Here is a 20,274-nt window from a genome sequence, read left to right as displayed (position 1 = left end):
CATGAACACTGCCAATTCAATTCCAGTAATGTGCTTCACAGCCCCTCCCAATGATTCTGTTATTCCAAGACTCTGTATCACTGATGATGCCAATTATACAAACAATAAAACAATCTGTTGCTATGAGTATATCGAGTTACGTGTTTTATTTGTCTAAATATCTAAGTCTGCTTTCCTAGTTTTACCTTTTAATTTCCCAAGCTTCTTTTACACCAATTAAAATATTTAGCCTGATACCAAGCTATGCGTGCAAGAGGTATAATTTATACCTGTTAATAATTTACTTTGCTGAAATTTCAATCTAGTTGTGTTAACACCTCTGTCAACTTTCATATTTACTGATTTCTCTATATGATTTTAAAAAAATCAACACTAAACCTCATTCAAATTTTTTTGCAAATTTTCTCTTGTTTCTCTCACAGGTTCCATGAAATGACAAGACTAAAATAAATTGGTGAAACAACTGCTCACTTAAAATCCTGGTATCCACTGTTGTTAAAGAGCCCAGTAGTGCGTGGATAAGTGGGAAAGCAAGAGAAGAAAACAACCAATCTCGGCAGTGGTAACAGACTCTGGCTTCACGCCAGTTTGACATGGTAGCAGGATTGCTCATGGTGTTAGGTAGATTCCCAAGGAGCTGTATTAGTAAAATACTGAGCTCCAGATCACCCAGAGATACTACATCGCCAACAGAATGAATAGAGAAACAAAGAGCCAGGAAACAAAAGTAAAAAGGGAATTTTTACCAATATTTGTAGATGTTTTCTTAGATGGGAATATAATTGGGCTGCCAAGCAGCAGATGTTAAAGCTGAAACAAGAAAACTACATCACTTTGTACATCCATCCCTCTGTTGTCAAGACTCTGGGGGAGAAAGGAATGGTCTTCCAAAAGTATGATTCATCGTGAAGTTCTGAGCTGTGTAATTTCCATCTGTGTGGGATTATTTTCACATGCTCACTTGCTGCATTCTTACTTCAATTTCTTGATCGATATTCTATGTTAGTTCTTAAAATTATGAAGATGTAACTAGTTATCAAGAGCTGAAAGGGCTTATTAACAAATTTTCAGTTTTGTTTGAAAGATGTGAAACTTGGGTCTTAGAGTTCCTATATGCTTTGCCTTCCAAAATGATGCTCTAAGTATTTGCTTTTATTGGTGAAATTCTATATCATACTTTACTCAACTTCCTATTTAACTAATAACAAGTAGAAATTCTTCCAAGATTGGTTAGAACCAGACAAGAATCAACTTGAATAATTATTCTCATTCTCTCTTACGCAAATCAGTTATAAGATAATCACTTATGGTTAAGTGTAGCCCCAGGATTAAGAGGGCCTGGGTTCTACTCCAGGTCTGCCACTTACTGGTCGGGTTTATAACTTAGCCTCTGTGTTTCGGTTTCTTCCTCTAAACATAATAATACTGTACCTAATTCATAAGAGTTGTTATGAGAATTAAATGGATCAGTATAAGCAAAGTGCATATAGTAAGCACTTGAGAAATGCTGTTTATTCTTTATTATCTCAATATGCTGGCCACTGGAAGATCTAGAGGGCTCTGGCCCCTCCTCTGTATGGATACGACACACAATACCTACCACCTTTTGCTTGTGTATACTTAAGTTTCGTCACTGTCAAATATCATTCTTTCCATAAAATTCTAATTCATTTCAATTTGTAAACATTTTCTGCAATCTGCTATAGAGAAAAGACCACCCATTTACTAGGCTCTGTGATCTGCAGCAAATTGTTTAACATCTGTCTGTTTCTTAATTTGTAAAAATGGGACAACATTAGCTACCTCAATAATGTGTGTGAAAGCACCTAGCCTAGTTTCTAAACTCAAGCATCTGTCAGCAAACAAAACTAATTTTCCATCACTTCTTCACAAAGACTGAACAAAGCTTAATGATCTTCTTTGGGGAACTGTATCATACATACTAGTTACACTTTCACCTTTTGAATGTCTCAATGCATCAGGTCTAGGTATACGGGGGAAATGCTACTGTGTACTATGTAGAGGTAGGTCCATGATAGGTTCATCTGACGCCTAATTACAATCCCTGCTCACCTGTCTCCCTTTATTATAAAGTGCAATATTACTAAATATTAGCTAAACTAAATATTCAGTTTCCCAGATTCCTTGCATTCAGGTGTAGCCACGGCACCTGTAAAAAGCTTTACTGCTACTGTTCTGTCTCTTCTTTATGCTGTGTACGTAGGTATTGGGATTGGATCTGCAGTAGCCATCATTTGACCTTAAAGAAAGGCCAAGAGAATCTTAGAGAATTCTGCCTAGCATCATTAAGCTGCTGACTCAACTGCAGCAATGCTACCTTTTCTGTTCACTTTTGTTTCTTGAAGCCAAAATCACTCTTAACTGTAACTGTTTACAGTTAAGGTAACTGTTTTATTTAAAGGAGTTAATTCTGTATACTTGTGAAAAGCAAATAGATTCTGTTTTCCTATTATAAAATTTCCATCATAAAAAATGAAACTGTGGGGCTTCCCTGGTGGCGCAGTGGTGGAGCGTCCGCCTGCCGATGCAGGGGACGCGAGTTCGTGCCCCGGTCCGGGAAGATCCCACATGCCGCGGAGCGGCTAAGCCCGTGAGCCATGGCCGCTGAGCCTGCGCGTCCGGAGCCTGTGCTCCACAACGGGAGAGGCCACAGCACTGAGAGGCCCGCGTACAGCACAAAAGAAAAAAAAAAAAAAAAGAAACTGTGTTCTACTGAAAATATACACATAATATAACTAACCCTAAAAATATAGTTAATGAACATTTATACTTTTCTGATGCATACTTAAGCTAGTATTTCACCAAATATAAATAATTTTAATAAACTCAAAATGTCCAACGTTAAAAGTGACTGGAACTCTAACAATATGATCTATGAACTACATCATCCTGTTTTATTCACATTAAATTATATTATTATAATTATATTCATCATATTATTCTTTCTGCTGCAGTGGCATTTTCTAAAGCTCTAATGTAAATGGCTGAGAAAGGTGAGGGAAATTCAGTATATTTTGCAGGACTCAAAATGAGTTTCTACTCTAGGAAGATGGGAGGAAAAGAAAAGACGAGCATCTAGGGCCCATGAGGGTAGAGGAGTAGGTAATAAAAATATAGTAATAGAAGAAAAAGATAAGGCAGGAACAGGTTAGGGATGGGCTTAAAGGAGAGAAAGAGAACCTTCAATTTAGTAGTTTTTCCCCAAGTCAATTTGGCATGAGGAAGAAAGAAAAGTATATGAATGTAAGAGACACAGAGGTAGAAAACACAGGAATTATCAATAGGATTAGATACATGTAAAGTTAAATCAGATGCTTCTGCAGTTCTTTCCCACTTTTATTGAGGTACAGCTGACAAACTGTGTATATTTAAAGTGTACATTTTTATAAGTTCTGGCACCCATGAAACTGTAACCACACTTAAATTTATGAATATATGTATCAACCCCCAAAGTTTCCGTGTATCTCTTTGTAATCTCTCCCTCTCCCTACCAGCCCCTACCCCTGCCCACCAGGCAACCATTAACCTAGTTTCTATCACTAAACATTACTTAGCAATTCCTACAATTTTATATGAATAGAGTCATGCAGCATGTATTCTTTGTCGTCTGTTTTCTTTCGTTCAGCATAATTATTTTGAGGATCATTCATGTTGCTGTATTTATCAATAATTCTTTCCTTCTATTCCTGAGTAATAGTCTACTGTATAAATACCACCAATTGTTTATGCATTAATCTCTTGTTCATGAGATACCTGGGTTGTTTCCAGCTTGAGGCCATTATATGTAAGGCTGCTATGAACAGTCATGTGTGAGTTTTTGTATGAACGTAAGCCTTCTTTTCTCTTGGATAAACACCTGGGAGTTGAATGGCTGGATCATGTCATCAGTGTATGTTTAAGAAACTGACAAACTGTTTTCCAAATTGGTTGTAGCATCTTACATTCCCCCCAACTGTGTCAGCGTTCTAATTCCTCCACATCCTCGCCATTCTAATAAGTATGTAGCAAGACTTCACTGTCATTTTAATTTGCATTTCTCTAATGACTACTGGTGTTGAGCATCTCTTTATGTGTTTGTTTGTCATATCTTTTTGGTTAAGTGTCTATTCCCACTTATGCTACTTTTTAAATTGAGTTCTGTTTTCTTGTTGAATTTTGAGAGTTCTTTATATGTTGTGGATACAAGTCCTTCATCAGATATAATCATCAAATATTTTTTCCCAGTCTGTGGTGTGTCTTTTTATTGTGTTATAAGTAATGTCTTTCAAAGAGCAGAAGTGTTAAATTTTGATGAAATTCAATTTATTATTTTATGAATTGCTCTTTTGATATTACATCTAAGAAACTTTGCCTAAGCCAAAGTCACAAAAGTTTCTCCTATGCTTTCTTCTAGAAGCTTTATAGTTTATGCTTTACATTTTGGGTACGTGATCCATTTTGAGTTAACTTTTGCATATGGCGCAAGAAATAAATCAAAGGATTTCTGGAGGCATAAGGATATCCAACTGTTCCAGCATCATTTGTAAAACAGGCCATGTTTTCTTCACTGAACTGACATTGAACCTCTGTTGAAAATAAGCAGTCCATGTATGTGTGGGTCTACTTCTGGAATCTATTCTGTCCTGTTGACTTACGTGTCTATCTTTCCCCTAATGCCACACTCTCTTGGTACTGCAGTTTTACAGTTAAGTCTTCAAATCAATTAGTGTTAGTTCTCCAACTTTGTTCTTCTTTTTCAAATTTGTTTTGGCTGTTCTTTTCTAGGTCCTTTGCATTTCCATATGAATTGTTTAATCTGCTTATCAATTTCTACAAAAAATCTACTGAGATTTTGATTGGGATCAATTTGAGAAGAGATGGCATCTTAACAATATAAAGACTTCCAACCCATACACAGGGTATATATCTCTTTTTTAAAATATGTTTTAATTTCTCTCAGAAATGCTTTGTAGCTTCCAGTTCACAGATCTTTTGTATCTTTTTTCCGATACATTCCTAAGTAGTTCATAGTTTTGATGCTATTACAAATGAGTTTTATTATATTTTCTGACTGATGTTAAATGCTACTGGTCTGCGGACTAGATATGAAATAACAAGATGTCCATGCAGTTGTCCCAAGTATATATATTTTAAATATACACTGTGTATTTTAAATACACAATTACTTTCCTTTTATTTCTCCTTTATTATGTTATATGTGACAAATTATACTGACTTTTTTGAAATTGTGTTTGTAGGTTGGTATATCATTTGTAAATTTCATTTCAGGATCATAAGGAAAGATTTTAGAAATTATTTATCATAACAAGGGGATATAGGGTTTGATGAGGTTAAGAACTACTACTCTAAGCCATTTTGTCAATAATTTCCATGAAACTGAGTGTTTAAGCATCATTTGCTAGGACATATTCTGATGGTACAAATTAACAAAAGGAGCTATCTAGAAACTAGCTTCTCTCTGAACATCAGTGGCAGCTGCTAATGGCACCAATAAGAAAAATAAAAAACTGCAGTAAGTAACACAGAAAATAATTTAAGAAAATTTACATATTTTTGTGATCCAAGGGGGGGAAAATACAAAATTGGAACTCACCAAGCTTGTGTTCTGGCTATATCACTGACTCACTGTCTTTGTAAATCAGAACAATCTATCTAAATTCCTTTGTCTCAGGATTTCTATAATTTTAAAATGACAGTTTAGGACCAGATGATCCACTACCATCTTTTCTAATATAGAAATCTATGATTCACACATGTAGACAAGCAGAAGCCACTACTAGTTCATTAAATTACTACTATGATCTGTTCTTTGCCCAGAATGCCTAAATTTCTACCTAAGCTCTGACACTAAACAGCAAAATAACAATGGGCTTGCAGTTTAGTCCCCTTTTGCTTTAGTTTCCTTGTCAGTAAAAGAGAGGTAATAATAGTACCTTCTTCATAGACGGTGAGAATTAAAGGTTAATGGAAAGCACTTAGAAAGCACACGTAAAAGCAGCAAGAAAGTGTTACAATTCCTTATATTGGAGTACCACATACTCCCTCTTCCCTTGAAATTCTATAACATTACAGATGAAAAATTACAGTATGTGATTTCCCATTACTTGACTGGAGAGGAAATATTCTGCTCTACTTAATTTTGAGTAATGAAAAGGTGCAGCTTTGAATTCCGTACATAAAATGATGGTCTTCATAGAAATAGGTGGGTAAACTGTCTTCCTCTATTAAACTACTTACTACAAGGGACAAGGGTTCCACATCCCTTCCCTTTGGCATAAAGAATACGTTTCTGAAAATAAGCTACTTGGAACCACATTAAACTCCTGAGGCAAGGAAATGTTTACTGTCCAAGATTTGCTTCTCTGTCATTGTACACAGAAACCCTCACACAACCTTCTGGGGTAACTTTGAAAAATAAAATAGCTGATCCTTGACCATCTTGAGGAGAACCAAGAGAACATGAGCTGTACAGAGTCCTGTCACTCTCTAAATGGTATTTTATCTCTTAGGTTGACTGTATCCCAAATATGTTTTAGAAGATTTTCTGGGGGGAAAGGAGAACACTCACTAAACTGTGTTTAATTTCTTCCTTTATCTGTGCACAGGATAAACAATGGGAGGCTGGGTCAGTGGTTCTCACATTTTGTGTTTATTCATCACCTGAGGAACTTGATAAAATTCAGATTCCTGTCCCCATCCCCAGAGATTCTGATTAGTAATATCTGGTTTTAACATGTTTTGGGGTCATTCTGATGCCAGTGGCTCCCAGATAAAATTTTGCCAAACATGGCACTAACAAATAATGCTCAAAGATTTTAACATTTTACATTTGTGTTATGGCTTTTACATAAGAAAAAAAGACTTTCCAGACACCTCACCTCACATTTCCAACCACAGTCCCCAGATAAGTACAAAAGCTAATGACATTTATTTTTAACAAGAAAGAAAAAGCAAAGAGCTTTTTTTTTTTTTTTTTGCTTAAGTATAGATTATATGATGAAACACCTCAGAAAACAGAGGTAAAAGATTCAATATACTCTTTAGAAGACAAGTAAAAAACAGATTTTGGAATTTCAAATTACTATAGTTAATATAATTTCACACTTCCTACTCCCAGAAGTTTAAGAAAAGAAACATAGTCACAGTATAATTTAAACACATGGATGAACTAATCCTTCTGCTCCCACAGCAAAATTATGGTCTAGGTTAAAACAATACACAGATGGGCAGAATGCTGATCTTTATCAACCACCAGCTGATTGGCAGAGTCTACCTACAGCTCAGAGTAAGCACTGCTTCCAGAAGAGTGGTCTGAGGAACACCTGGGCCGGAATCACATGGATAAAAATGCAGTCTTAATCCTGTCCCACAACCAGTGAAACAGCATTTCAGGGCTTCGGTCATAGGATTTTATGTTTTAACATGTTCCCCATGTAACGTGTCATAAGCATATCAAGTAAAGTTTGAGAATCAGTGGCGAAGGGAGGGCAGAAGGAGTTACTGGTAACAGAAAAATGAAGATGGCAGAATAGCGCCCTTAACTATATTGGTAAATGCTACTCCTTGGACTACTTTTATTTGCAAATTAAGAGAACAATGCAATAAATACCATCACACACCTATTAGAATGGTTAAAACAACAACAGCTGAGAACTATCGAATGCTGATGAGAATGCAGAGCAGCATCACCGCTGTTGCTGGTGGGAAGGCAAAATGGTAACAACTACTTTAAAACACAGATTGGTAGTTTCTTACAAAGCTAAACATGATCTTACCATACAATGCAGCAAGTGCACTCTGTGGTATTTACCCAAAGGAGGTGAAAACACATCTGCACAAAAACCTGCACATGGATGTTTACAGAAACATTATTCATAAATGCTCTAAACTAGAAGCAACCAAGATGCACTGTAATAAGTGAATGGAAAAATAAATTATGGCATATCCATAATAATGAATATTAGACAGTGAAAAAAGGAACTATCAAATCATGAAAGACATGGAGGAACCTAAAATGCATATTGCTAAGTGAAAGAAGCCAGTTTGAAAAGGCTACATACCATATGATTCCAATTATACGATGTTTTGGAAAAGGCAAAGCTATGGAGACAATAAACAATCAGTGCTTGTCAGAGGTTAGGAGGAGAGAAGGATGGATAGGTGAGCACAGATTTTTAGGACAGTGAAAATGCTCTGTATGAAGCTGTAATGGTGGATACAGGTCATTATGCATCTGTTAAAACCCACAGAACTATATACATCACAAAGAGTGAACCTTAATGAGAATATGGATTATAGTCAATAAGGATGTATGAATATCGGTTCATTAAAGGTAACGAAGAGCAAAGCCCAAAACTGTCTCCATCGTCATGGAGGAGGATGTGATGCTGACACACTGTATTCTTATCCTTGTGATTCCGGCCCCAGTGTTCCTCAGACTACTTTTCTAGAAAGAGTGCTTACACTGTGCTGTACGTAAACTGCTAATCAGCTTGTGGGTAATAAAGTTCAGCATTTTGCCAATTCTATTCAATGAATTGTAAAGCAAGATGTTAACAGGAGAAACTGTATACATGTGTGGGGCAGGGAGTATATGAAATTCTGTGTATTATCTGGTCAACTATTCTGTAAACTTGTACTAAATGATAAAACCTATTAAATTTTTTTTTTTTTTTGCGGTACGTGGGCCTCTCACTGCTGTGGCCTCTCCCGTTGCGGAGTACAGGCTCCGGGCGCGCAGGCTCAGCAGCCATGGCTCACGGGCCCAGCCGCTCCGCGGCATGTGGGATCTTCCTGGACCGGGACATGAACCCACGTCCCCTGCATCGGCAGGCGGACTCTCAACCACTGCGCCACCAGGGAAGCCCTATTAATTATTTTTTAAATGGTAAAAAAAAATAAAACAAAGTCACAAGCCAGCAACTGCACAGCATCAGTTCACAGGGCTCTGAGGGAAAGGCTTCCTTCCGCACGCCACGTGTACTCTGTCATGCCCCGAGACAGCTGGCCGGAGAAAATGACACACGAGACTGACAAAAAAGGAAAGGGGAGTCCACGTAACACGCTATAAACACATTAGGTTGAGCAGAGCTGCCTGCACGCCGACACCGCATTTCCAGACCGCGTCCCTTCAGCGGTCAGAGTGCCACAGCTCAGAGCTGGCCTCCATCCTGGGACGCAACAGCCCACATCTTTGCTCCCCTTCACCCTCTCTCCCGAGAGTGGTCAGCTCTAAATGGCCTTGGTTCCCGGAAGACCACACTGTCCAAGCTACCCCAAGGCCAAGCCCAGCCCCTCGTCTCCTGCTACTGTATCAGGAAGACAGGTTTCCTGCCTCTGTGCTTCCTCCTTCATGGCTCACTGACAAAGCACAGTTTACACAGTCCATCTGTGTGACCAGGACAGGTCAAGCTGGCTAACTGGTCACATGGCTGCTTCACGTCTAGCCAGTCTACCCAGGTCATCTGGACATCCTCTCCTCTGAAGACATGCACAGGATGCTGCATTTCAAAGTCACCACCTCCAGAAACCCCTCCTAGATCTCCTAGGGAGTCCTGCTGGGCTCAGAACCTCCCACTCATCTGAGAGGCCCTGAGGAGGGGACCAGTACTGCCTGTCCTCCTCATCCTGCCTCGGGGCATGGTGTCAGTGCCCAGAGGGCCTTCTGCCATGAATGAAACGAAGGCCCTGTACCAGCCTGTGAGTACCACTGGGCCCCTTCTCAGATGCTGCCTGAGGACAGTAGGGTGGGGAGGGGCACCCATGAAGCAGTCATTCCCAGGGCTCCTTCCTCCCAAGGCCCTCAAGCTCTCTGCAGTCATGGGCAACACCCCTACATTCTGCCTGCCCTTGGCCTAGGAGCCAGCCTGGCTCAAGCAGGGCCCTACTCTTTATCAAGTCTGTGAGAGAGAGTCCAGGAAAGGTCTTCAAGCCAGCCCTAAGAGTGGCCCCACCCACCTAGCCATCTGGGACTGTCTAAATAATATCTCCCCAAATTCTTATGCTGAAGCCTTTAACCCCAGTATCTCAGAGTGTGACTGTACTTGGAGACGGGAGAGAGGAGGACTGAATTGTGTGGGTTCTTCCCTTAAAGTATTCAGTTCCTTTTTTAAATGAATGCCTTTTTTAAAGCATTTTTAGATGCTCTTCTAGTGATAGTTTTAAAAGATAAAAGGAAACTTTATCATCCTATGGAAATTAGTGCTAGTCAATCTAAAATATGCCTTTATCAGGTCTCAAATTAGTTAGGCATATAAGGAAAAAGAAAGAGCTTTAGATTCTGCTGTTATTCTGCAATTCATACATTGTTTACATTAACAGTTACAGTGCATTAAAAAAAACACTGATCAAACTGACAATTCTAGAGAGAAAACATACGTGATTCATGATTTTAAGCCACTGTGAAATGCAAGGCAGAGTCACAGTCCCGATAATCTAAAAGTGGTCACCAGGCATGTGGTTCTGCTCACACTTTGGCTACACCACCATACAGGAAAGAAGGAGGAGATCAAAACAACCACAATAGTAACTAGAAAAGGAAACCCAAGTCTAATATCTACATTTTTTTTTATCACTGCAGATAAAATTTCTGATGACAAAGTCCACTGCCAGCACATATTATAAACAGAAATATTACTGAAAGAAAAAACGATCTTTGAATTTTCCACACCAAATTCTTTGTTGCCTACCTGAAATCCATGCTTGCCTCTCCACCACGTGCTTAACACTTTTGGGGGCATGTCAATAACAGAAACAATGTCCCCCACCTAGGAGAAAAAATTTTAAGTGAAACGTTTTAAATCAATTTTTAAAGCAATTGTCTGTCTAGAATTTAAATCTTAACTGTAACAAAAGGGTAAAGTACTATCTTATTTTCTGGCTCATTATTTCTGGTAAAACATTAACACTTCTTTCTGTAAGGAATTTAATAATCTTAACCATTTGTTAAGGAGACGTTTACAGAAAATTAAGCAGCACAAAGACTGTGGTCCAACTAACACCTGTAGTAACTTCAGAAAGCCTGAGTGATAGCATAAGATGTCTGAACATCAGGCATCATACCACCATCACTTCTGTTAAAATACTCTGTTAACTGCTGTTACTAAAGGTGATCAGATTCGCTTTAGTGAACCTAAAAGGCTATTTTAAATACTCATATTTAGCACAACAGCGGCTTCTATTAATACATTTAGTGAGCACTTACCATGTGCCAGGCACTGTGCTAAACATTTGACATATCTTATTTCATCATATAGGAAAGCTCTAAGATGTCTACAATTACTGGGTTATTCTTAGTACATGTAAAACTGAATGACAACTACATTTCTTTTAATAGATGGTTCAATATAACATTCCCACTAAATAGCTGACTTTCTTCCCTTTAAAAGACAAACTAATGAGTTTGTACAAACTTTTACAAAATTGTAAGTATGAAAATAGCAATAATAGTTTTTAATAATATATTTAAAGGAAGTTGTATTCTTCAATCAAAATAACTGATGATCTCTGTGATAAACCAGTTAAGCACTTCAGACCAATGTTGCTAATGTACACAATATTGCTTTAAGAATTTTTTTTGTATATTCACAACTAATTTTTCCAGTCATGAAAGTCCTCTTCACAAAACCATACTTGCTAACAGACATGGTATCTTTCAAGACCAAGGATTCCTTTGTGTATAGAGCTAAAAATTTAGTTTGAGAACAGTTTGAATTCTATACAGTAAAAATTTACACTGTTTTTCCTCTTAAACTGAGTAACTGCCAGCATTGTCTTTGGTCTCTCATCAGCCAATATTAAAGGAAGAAACTTAATTCCTCTCCTTTTGCATCTGATAGCAAGAAATGTTCATTTCACTTTTCATCTGGTCTTTACCTCAATCTATGAACAATGAGAAGAAAGTATCACTAGGTATTGTTTTTAGGTGCTAAACACACAAAGACAGAAGAGGATCTGGCTTTCAAGAAGCTCACAGAGACAAACAGGAGAACGATTATGATTGAATGTAGTAAGTGACATATCAGAGATAAGCCTTGAGAACAGCTCAGAATGACGTTCAGTGCAGGTTCTGGGGGGTATGTATTTCCATGGAGTAGAGGGAAGGAGATCAAGGAGACTTCCTAGAAGAAATGGGACACATTTAAGCTGAATTTTCAAGAATGAGTTCAGTCATTAAAATAAAAATAGATGGCATGCCAGGCTGAAAGACAATGATGCACAGAAAAACCTGGTGCTTTTCATTAAGGAAATGATTACAACAGTTAAAACTGAGGCTAGAAAGATAGCAGGGACTGAGCTAACACATAGCATCTTTAGTCACTTACCTCTAAGGTCAATTCATCCGGGGCCCGAGCAGTGTACCTCTTGATAACATGGGCAGCACCAACAGCAGGAGTGTTAATGGATGATTCTTCATGAACTAGAAGGTGATTTCCCTTATTATCAATCTGTAACAAAGAAAATATACTATGAGATGGTTAAGGACATGGGACTTGGAAGTTTCTTTGTGTATCTATATAATTCAACTTGACTTAGAAAAACCATAACCCAAAGAATATTAAAAAAAAAACAAACCCACCACTTATCGAGTACTTACTATATGCCAGTCATTGTACTGTACATATAACATACATACTTTAATCTTCATAACTCTAAAAGATACTTATCATCATTATCAACACTTAAAGATGAAGATGCTAAAGCTAAAAGAGGCTCTATAAATTATGAGAGATTAAATAATTTGTCCCAGATCACACAGCCAATAATGAAGAACCAAGATCTCAGGGCAAGTTGGCCTGGCTCGAAGGTCTATATTCTTTCTACTTTTCATTGCCTTCCCAATTTCCACTGAGAGGAGAGAATAATGTAACTCTACATATGCAAATTAAGGAGAAAAACCTAACCTATTGACTGGAGGATACTCTATCACTCAAGACATTCTTAAATCAGACTCTTTAAAAGGTTAATTGTCTCTTGTTCATCAATGACTAAAAACTATTTTCAGTTACTAAGCCAATTAAATATATATATACATATATATACACATACACCTTGCTAAATGTATATACATTAATATGTTAAATACAAAAATAACAGGTGTCATTGTGATTCATAAAATAATATTAAAATTAGCTTCCTGGATTATCAAAGAAAGATTTGAGATGAAAAATATTTAATGTATCACATATCTATCTTGCAGAAAAGAATAAGCACCATTTATTCAATTCCTGAAACTCAACAGCTATGAAAATTAATATTAAATTTCTTAAGTAGATAATTTTAAAATTAACTTTAATAAAAGATGAACTGGATTAATACCTCCATCCAAGTAAGGGCAGGTCCACAATTGATCTTGTTGCCAGCAATAGCTGAAAGGCGGGACAGGTAAGCCATAAGCATCTGAGTGACTGACTAAAGAAAAAGAGAAGATTCAGTGGTAACAGAATAAAGATACTCCACTCTCTGTCAAAGAAACTGGTGTTAAGTTGGTTGTTTCCAGGAGAAAAAAATCTGCAGATTTTTATGCATTTTCATAGTTACGGAGGTTCTTTATAGAGGCTTAACAGTTCCATAACTGACACTACAGGCACTTACGTAACTTCCTGTCTGGTGCAGAACTTTCACTTTAGCCCCTCATCATCAGGGCTTATACTACTGTACAGCTTCTAATTTGGTTGCCTTCTCTTTCTATTTTTGTATTGAAAATGTAAAACGATAGCAGAGACATACTTGCTTTTCCACCTGGCTTCCCCCTGCTACTCTGAAATGCTTTCTTCAAGGCCTGCTGCAGTCTTCACACACCCAGCCATGGCAGGACAGTTCATACGTGATCCGACACCACGAAGTCAACTGATGGGTCCAGGAATGGGACCCAACATTAGCTGACCTAACAGGAGCTGCTGTAGGAATTAGGAACCGTGACACAAAATTTCAGCTCAGTCTGGCTCCTGTCTTAAAAAGAAATGAGAACCTGGCCCCTGTTGGGAGTGGTCATGTTGTGAGACAGTCTGAGAAAGAAATACACAACAGACAAGGCAGACAGGGAAAAGGAGGCAGAGAGACGTCCAGGCTTTCTATAGGACGAAAGAATCTGCGGTTTTAGGACATTCCTGAGACCCTGTCGCGGTGTCAGTTCTTGCATGACTGAAGTCTCCACTTTGCCCTCACTACATAATCGCCTGGGAATTAACTAGATTTGAAATGGCTTCCCTTCAGGACTTCCACTGTTTTCAAGCATCCACTGTGGCTGCCAAGGAGTCTAACGCCAATACGTTTCTTGTTCCTTTGAGAAAAACCTTGTTTTTGCTCTCTGGAAGCCATTTGGGTTTCCTCTCTGTTTTGGCATTTTGAAATTTTACCACAATGTTTCTAGATGTGTGTCTTTTCACTTATTATATTTAGCACTTAATGGGCCCATTTAATCTGAAAAGGGGCCCTTTTTTAATTTAGGGGAATTTATTATATTTTTAGTTACTGCCACCCACTCTCTCCTCCTATAACTCCTACAAGAGGAACAGGAACTTGTAGGAACTTCTGGATCTATTCTCTGTGATTCCCAACAATTCTCTCATAACTTTTTGTCCCTTTTGGGGCTGTGTTCTTACAAAGCTTGCTCTTCCTGCTCACTAATTCTCTCTTCATCTATGTCCATTTTGCATGTAGTCCAGCTGTTTGTTATTATTAAAATTAATTTTAAAAACCACATGTTCATTTCTAAGGTCTCTGATTATTTTTTAAAACTCTGTTCTCATTCCATGAATGTGACTGCCTCACTTTCTCTCTGAGGGTGGTAATCATGCTTCTGAAAGCCCTCTGTTTACTCTTCTGTTACTTTGTTTATTCGGTTTTCACACTGAACATTTCTAGTTTATCTGTCCCTCTGCAGTCCTCCTGTACAAGTTTCTTATGCTGTATTTTCTTGCCCCCATAAATCTTATCCCATCTACTTTCAAAGATTCCTCACAATTTTTGATTCCCTGATGGTTCTTTTTATTTTCTGGTGTTATAAAAGAATCTCTTTCCTCTTAAATTTAAAAAAAAATCTCATATTTTTACTAGAAATTTTTGGCAGGAGTGGAAATAAGTGCATGGACACAGCCTGCCATCATAAACTGAGTAAACAGCATCATTTGAATACACATTTCTTTGATTATTAGTGAGGTCAACACTTTTCCATATTTTTGCTTTTATATTTTGCATTCTCTCTGAAAAATGATCTGCTCATATATATTGCCCATTTATATATTAAGATGAGAGTCTTCTTATAAAATTATACACTGAACCTATTTCAATTCAAAATATCCTAACAGCATTACTAATTTTTCAGTTAAGAAATAATTAAGTAATCCCACGAATCTTCCTGAGTGCTCAATATAAGCTTTTATTTAGTATACTGGCAAAAAAAATTCTTCTAATTTATAGCGATTACTTCTGCAAAGTATTGAATGCTTACCTCTAGACTGTCCTTCAGGGCATCAGAACGGGGAAGCTCTGAGAGCTGGGAGAATCGTCGGTCATAAATACACAGATGAAGATGTTTATCAAGTACCCGAAAATCTTCATAACTTCTTTTAATGATCCAACTTTTGCCCTATGAGTAAGAAAAAGAAAGACTCCTATAATTTGTCTCTATTTGGAATGGTCAGGAACCAGGATTTGTTCCATAACGATGTTATTCATGAGATTTTATATTTACTAATTAACTTGACAATAAATAAACTCCAGAACCCTATAGTGAGTTATATTACATTAAAATGTCAGTAATGGAAAATAAACTAGAACTGTCCACTAAACCTCTTCCTACCACTAATCAAGCCCACTGGCTCTCCTTGGGAATAATAACTGGTAGATGGGAAGATAGCATGTGACCTTAAACCCACGGAAAGAACCATAAAATGATTTTGTACGGGAGAATATTACCAGAAATTAAAGAAAAATAAAACCAGGTCCCTGATCAGTTACCATGAACACTTCTGTGACTGAAACTGGAAATACACTGAAAATTAATTTTCTTAAATTTCATCTAGAAGCATTTGGTGTGCATATATTATCTAGAACCCACTATGTCTCCCCACTTCTCAGTCTTTCTTCCTTTCCTTACCTAAACTCACAAGCTCATTAGAAATGAAAATCTGCTCACAGAGCATATTTATTTCACACTGTCTTCTAAGTTTCTCTTGAATCTATCACTTTGTAGCCCGAGCTTTATTAAGGGCTGACATCATTTCTGACCTCCCTGCTTTTGATCTTCTCTGCCACTCCCCTCCCCCAACACAAAATACAAAGCTTGTCAGGTCACACTGACAAAAGGCCTTCAAAAGCTCCTGTGGGCAGTAATGATGAGCTGGTCCCCACTACACACCATGTGGTTTGACAATTCAGTCCACTTTTATACGGAAGCTTTCATCTCATAGCCATCTGGAGGGACTGGGAGACAAAGCAGCCATCTGAGAATTGAAGAAAACATCTCTACTGTAGCTCTTTTCCATTTGCCTCCACCAGATGGGGCAGAAGCAGAAGGTACCATTTCATGGGAGAGGTGCTGAATTCTAAACACAGGTATGTCCATAACTAACAGGATAAACTTGTCTAGTCCTACTTTGAACTACAATTCTCCATTACACAGATGGAAAGCAATACCACCTCCCTCTTTCAGAGGGCTGTTAGAATGAAATAAGAGAACAGATGTGTCAGATATTTTTAAAGAACAGTCTCCTGGTTCCTATTCTAAGAAATGCTAGTTCAATAAATCTGGAATGAGATCCAGTTAATCTGATGATCAGCCTGAGTTGGGAACCACTGATCCACAAGATTAAGTCCAAACATACTTGCACATATCAGGGCTTGCATCATCTGGGCCTCTCTAAATTTATAGTGTGATCCCACTCACTACTCCTCCATGCCGTTTCTTTGCTTCCAGTTATGCTCAATCACTTGCATTTCTTCCATGTGTGAAATGTTCCCTTTCTTGCCTACGTGATTTTTAAGTGCTGTTCTTCTACTATGGAAAGTTGTTCTTTCACTCTTAGCTCAAGTAAGCTCCTTTGTTTTTTCAGTTCTACCACTGCCTTCTACCCAAAGCATTCCTGAGTGACAACAGGTGGTTAAATACTTGTTCCTTTGGAATGGCAAAAATAAAAATGAACAACAAAGCAGAAAAAAAGAAAAACAACTTATCGCATAGTTGCAAATATTTTTCTTTCACACATACACATTTCAAAAATTATGCAACACTTCAAATATCAGAAAATTACAAAAATTAATTTAACGTATGTATATCTCCATCACAGAGATTAAACAGATGTCGACTTTTTATTTCAAAGCTCTGGATTTTTTAAATTGAAATATAGTTGACTTACAGTATTATGTTAGTTTCAGGTGTACAGCAAAATGATTGTTATATTATTTTTCAAATTATTTTCCATTATAGGTTATTACCAGATATTGAATATAGTCCCCTGTGCTATACAGTAAATGCTTGTTGCTTATCTATATTATGTATAGTAGTTTCTATCTGTTAATCTCATACTTCTAATTTATCCCTCTCCCCCTCCCTTTCCCCTTTGGTAACTATAAATTTGTTTTTCATGTCTGTGAGTCTGTTTCTGCTTTGTATATAAATTCATCTGTATTGTTTTTTAGATTCCACATATAAGTGATATCATACTTTCTCCATCTAACTTACTTCACCTAGTTTATTCTCTAGGTCCATCCATGTTACTGCAAATGACAATATTTCATTATTTTTTATGGCTAAGCAATATTCCATTGTATAAATATACCACATCTTCTTTATCCATTCATCTGTTGATGGACACTTAGGTTGCTTCCATGTCTTGGCTATTGTAAATAGTGCTGCTATGAACACTGGGGTGCATGTATCTTTTCAAATTAACGTTTTCTCCGGGTATATGCTCAGGAATGGGATTGCTGGGTCATACAGTAGCTCTATTTTTAGTTTTTTAAGGAACCTCCATAATGTTCTCCATAGTGGCTGTATCAATTTACATTCCCACCAACAGTGCAAGAGGGTTCCCTTTTCTCCACACCCTCTCCAGCATTTATTACTTGTAGACTTTTTGATGATGGTCATTCTGACCATAGTGAGGGGATACCTTTTTAAAAAAAAATTTTAATATTAATTTTTTTAATGGGGTATAATTGTTTTACAATGTTGTGTTAGTTTCTACTGTACAGCTAAGTGGAGTTCCTGTGCTATACAGCAGGTTCTTTATTAGTTATTATTAGTTATTATTAGTTATTTATTAGTTATCTGTTTTATACATATTAGTGCATACATGTCAATCTTAATCTCCCAATTCATCCCACCCCACCCCCCGCTTCTCCCCTTGGTGTCCATACGTTTGTTCTCTACGTCTGTGTGTCTATTTCTGCCTTGCAAACAGGTTCAACTGTACCATTTTTCTACATTCCACATATGTGTGTCAATATACAATATTTGTTTTTCTCTTTGACTTACTTCACTCTGTATGACAGTCTCTAGGTCCATCCACGTCTCTACAAATGACCCAACTTCGTTCCTTTTTATGGCTGAGTAATATTCCATTGTATATATGTACCACATCTTCTTTATCCATTCATCTGTCGATGGGCATTTAGGTTGCTTCCATGACCTGACTATTGTAAATAGTGCTGCAATGAACATTGAGGTGTATGTGTCTTTTTGAATTATGGCTTTCTCTGGGTATATGCCCAGTAGTGGGATTGCTGGGTCATATGGTAATTCTATTTTTAGTTTTTTAAGGAACCTCCATACTGTTCTCCATAGTGGCTGTATCAATTTACATTCCCACCAACAGTGCAAGAGGGTTCCCTTTCCTCCACACCCTCTCCAGCATTTGTTTGTAAATTTTCTGATGATGCCCATTCTAATTGGTGTGAGGCGATATCTGACTATAGTTTTGATTTGCATTTCTCTAATAATTAGTGATTTTGAGCATCTTTTCATATGCCTGTTGACCATCTCTATGTCTTCTTTGGAGAAATGTCTATTTAGGTCTTCTGCCCATTTTTTGATTGGGTTGTTTGTTTTTTTTTGATATGGAGCTGTATGAGCTATTTATATATTTTGGGTATTAACCCCTTGTTGGTCACATCGTTTGCAACTATTTCCCCCATTCCATAGGCTGTCTTTTCATTTTGTTGATGGCTTCCTTGCTGTGCAAAAGCCTTTAAGTTTGATTAGGTCCCATTTGTTTAATTTTGCTTTTATTTCTTTTGCCTTGGGAGATGGTCCTAAGAAAATATTGTTATGATTTATGTCAGAGAAATTTTGCCTATGTTCTCTTCTAGGAGTTTCATGGTGTCATGTCTTATACTTAGGTCTTTAAACCGTTTTGAGTTTATTTTTGTGTATGGTGTGAGGCAGTGTTCTAACTTCACTGATTTACATGAGGCTGTCTAGCTTTTCCAACACCACTTGCTAAAGAGACTGAAGAGACCTCTGCCCATTTTTTAATCAGACTGTTTTCTGCTATTGAGTTATAGGGGTTCCTTGTATATACTGGATATTAACCCCTTATCAGATACGTGGTTTGCAAATATTTTTTCCCATTCCACAAGTTATCTTTTTACTTTCTTGATGCTTTCCTTTGCAGTTCAGACCTTTTAGTTTTTTTGTAGTTCCACTTGTTTATAAACATTTGCTTTTGGAATCAGATTTTAAAAAATCATCACCAAGACTGATGTTAAGGGGAATATTACCCATGTTTTCTTCTAGGAGTTTTATGCCTTCAGGTCTTACATCTAAGCCTTTAAACCATTTTGAGCTAATTTTTGTGTATGGTACAAGTCTATTTTCATTCTTTTGCATGTGGTGGCCCAGTTTTCCCAGCACCATTTATTCAAGAAACTGTGCTTTCCCCATTGTATATTCTTGGTTCCTTTCCTGTAAACTAAGTGACCATATACGTGTGGGTTTATTTCTGGGCTCTCTATTCTACTCCATTGATTATTTTTCTGTTTTTATGCCAATACCATACTGTTTTGATTACTATAACTTTGTAATATAGTTTGAAATCAGGGCACATGATACCTCCAGTTTTGTTCTTCTTTCTCAAGATTGCTTTGAATATTTGGGGTCTTTTGTGGTTCCAAACAAATTTTAGGGGTGTTTCTTCTATTTCTGTGAAAGACACTATTGGAATGTTGGTAGGGATTGCACTGAATCTGTACATTGCTTTGGGGAGTATGCACATTTTAACAATATCAATTATTTCAATCCACGAGCAAAGA

At 37.3% G+C, this 20,274-nt stretch overlaps 1 protein-coding gene across 6 annotated transcripts in view; it reads right to left on the bottom strand.

The window, feature by feature from the left end:
• ARHGAP32 (Rho GTPase activating protein 32) overlaps window positions 1–20,274 on the bottom strand; it is a 267,538-nt gene that overhangs the window by 69,595 nt on the left and 177,669 nt on the right. For all 6 annotated transcript variants that reach the window (XM_033861803.2, XM_073807992.1, XM_033861805.2 and 3 more), the window contains 4 exons: window positions 15,473–15,610; window positions 13,339–13,431; window positions 12,345–12,467; window positions 10,710–10,787 (listed from right to left, as the gene is read on the bottom strand). In XM_033861803.2, the coding sequence (XP_033717694.1) occupies window positions 10,710–10,787; window positions 12,345–12,467; window positions 13,339–13,431; window positions 15,473–15,610 (432 nt within the window). The remainder of the gene's footprint in view (window positions 1–10,709; window positions 10,788–12,344; window positions 12,468–13,338; window positions 13,432–15,472; window positions 15,611–20,274) is intronic.

Source organism: Tursiops truncatus, chromosome 8 (genome assembly GCF_011762595.2).
Source record: "Tursiops truncatus isolate mTurTru1 chromosome 8, mTurTru1.mat.Y, whole genome shotgun sequence".
NCBI classification, from domain to species: Eukaryota; Metazoa; Chordata; class Mammalia; order Artiodactyla; family Delphinidae; genus Tursiops; species Tursiops truncatus.
The sequence above is the reverse complement of the archived record's forward strand: the minus strand, read 5'-3'. Positions and strand labels throughout refer to the sequence as shown.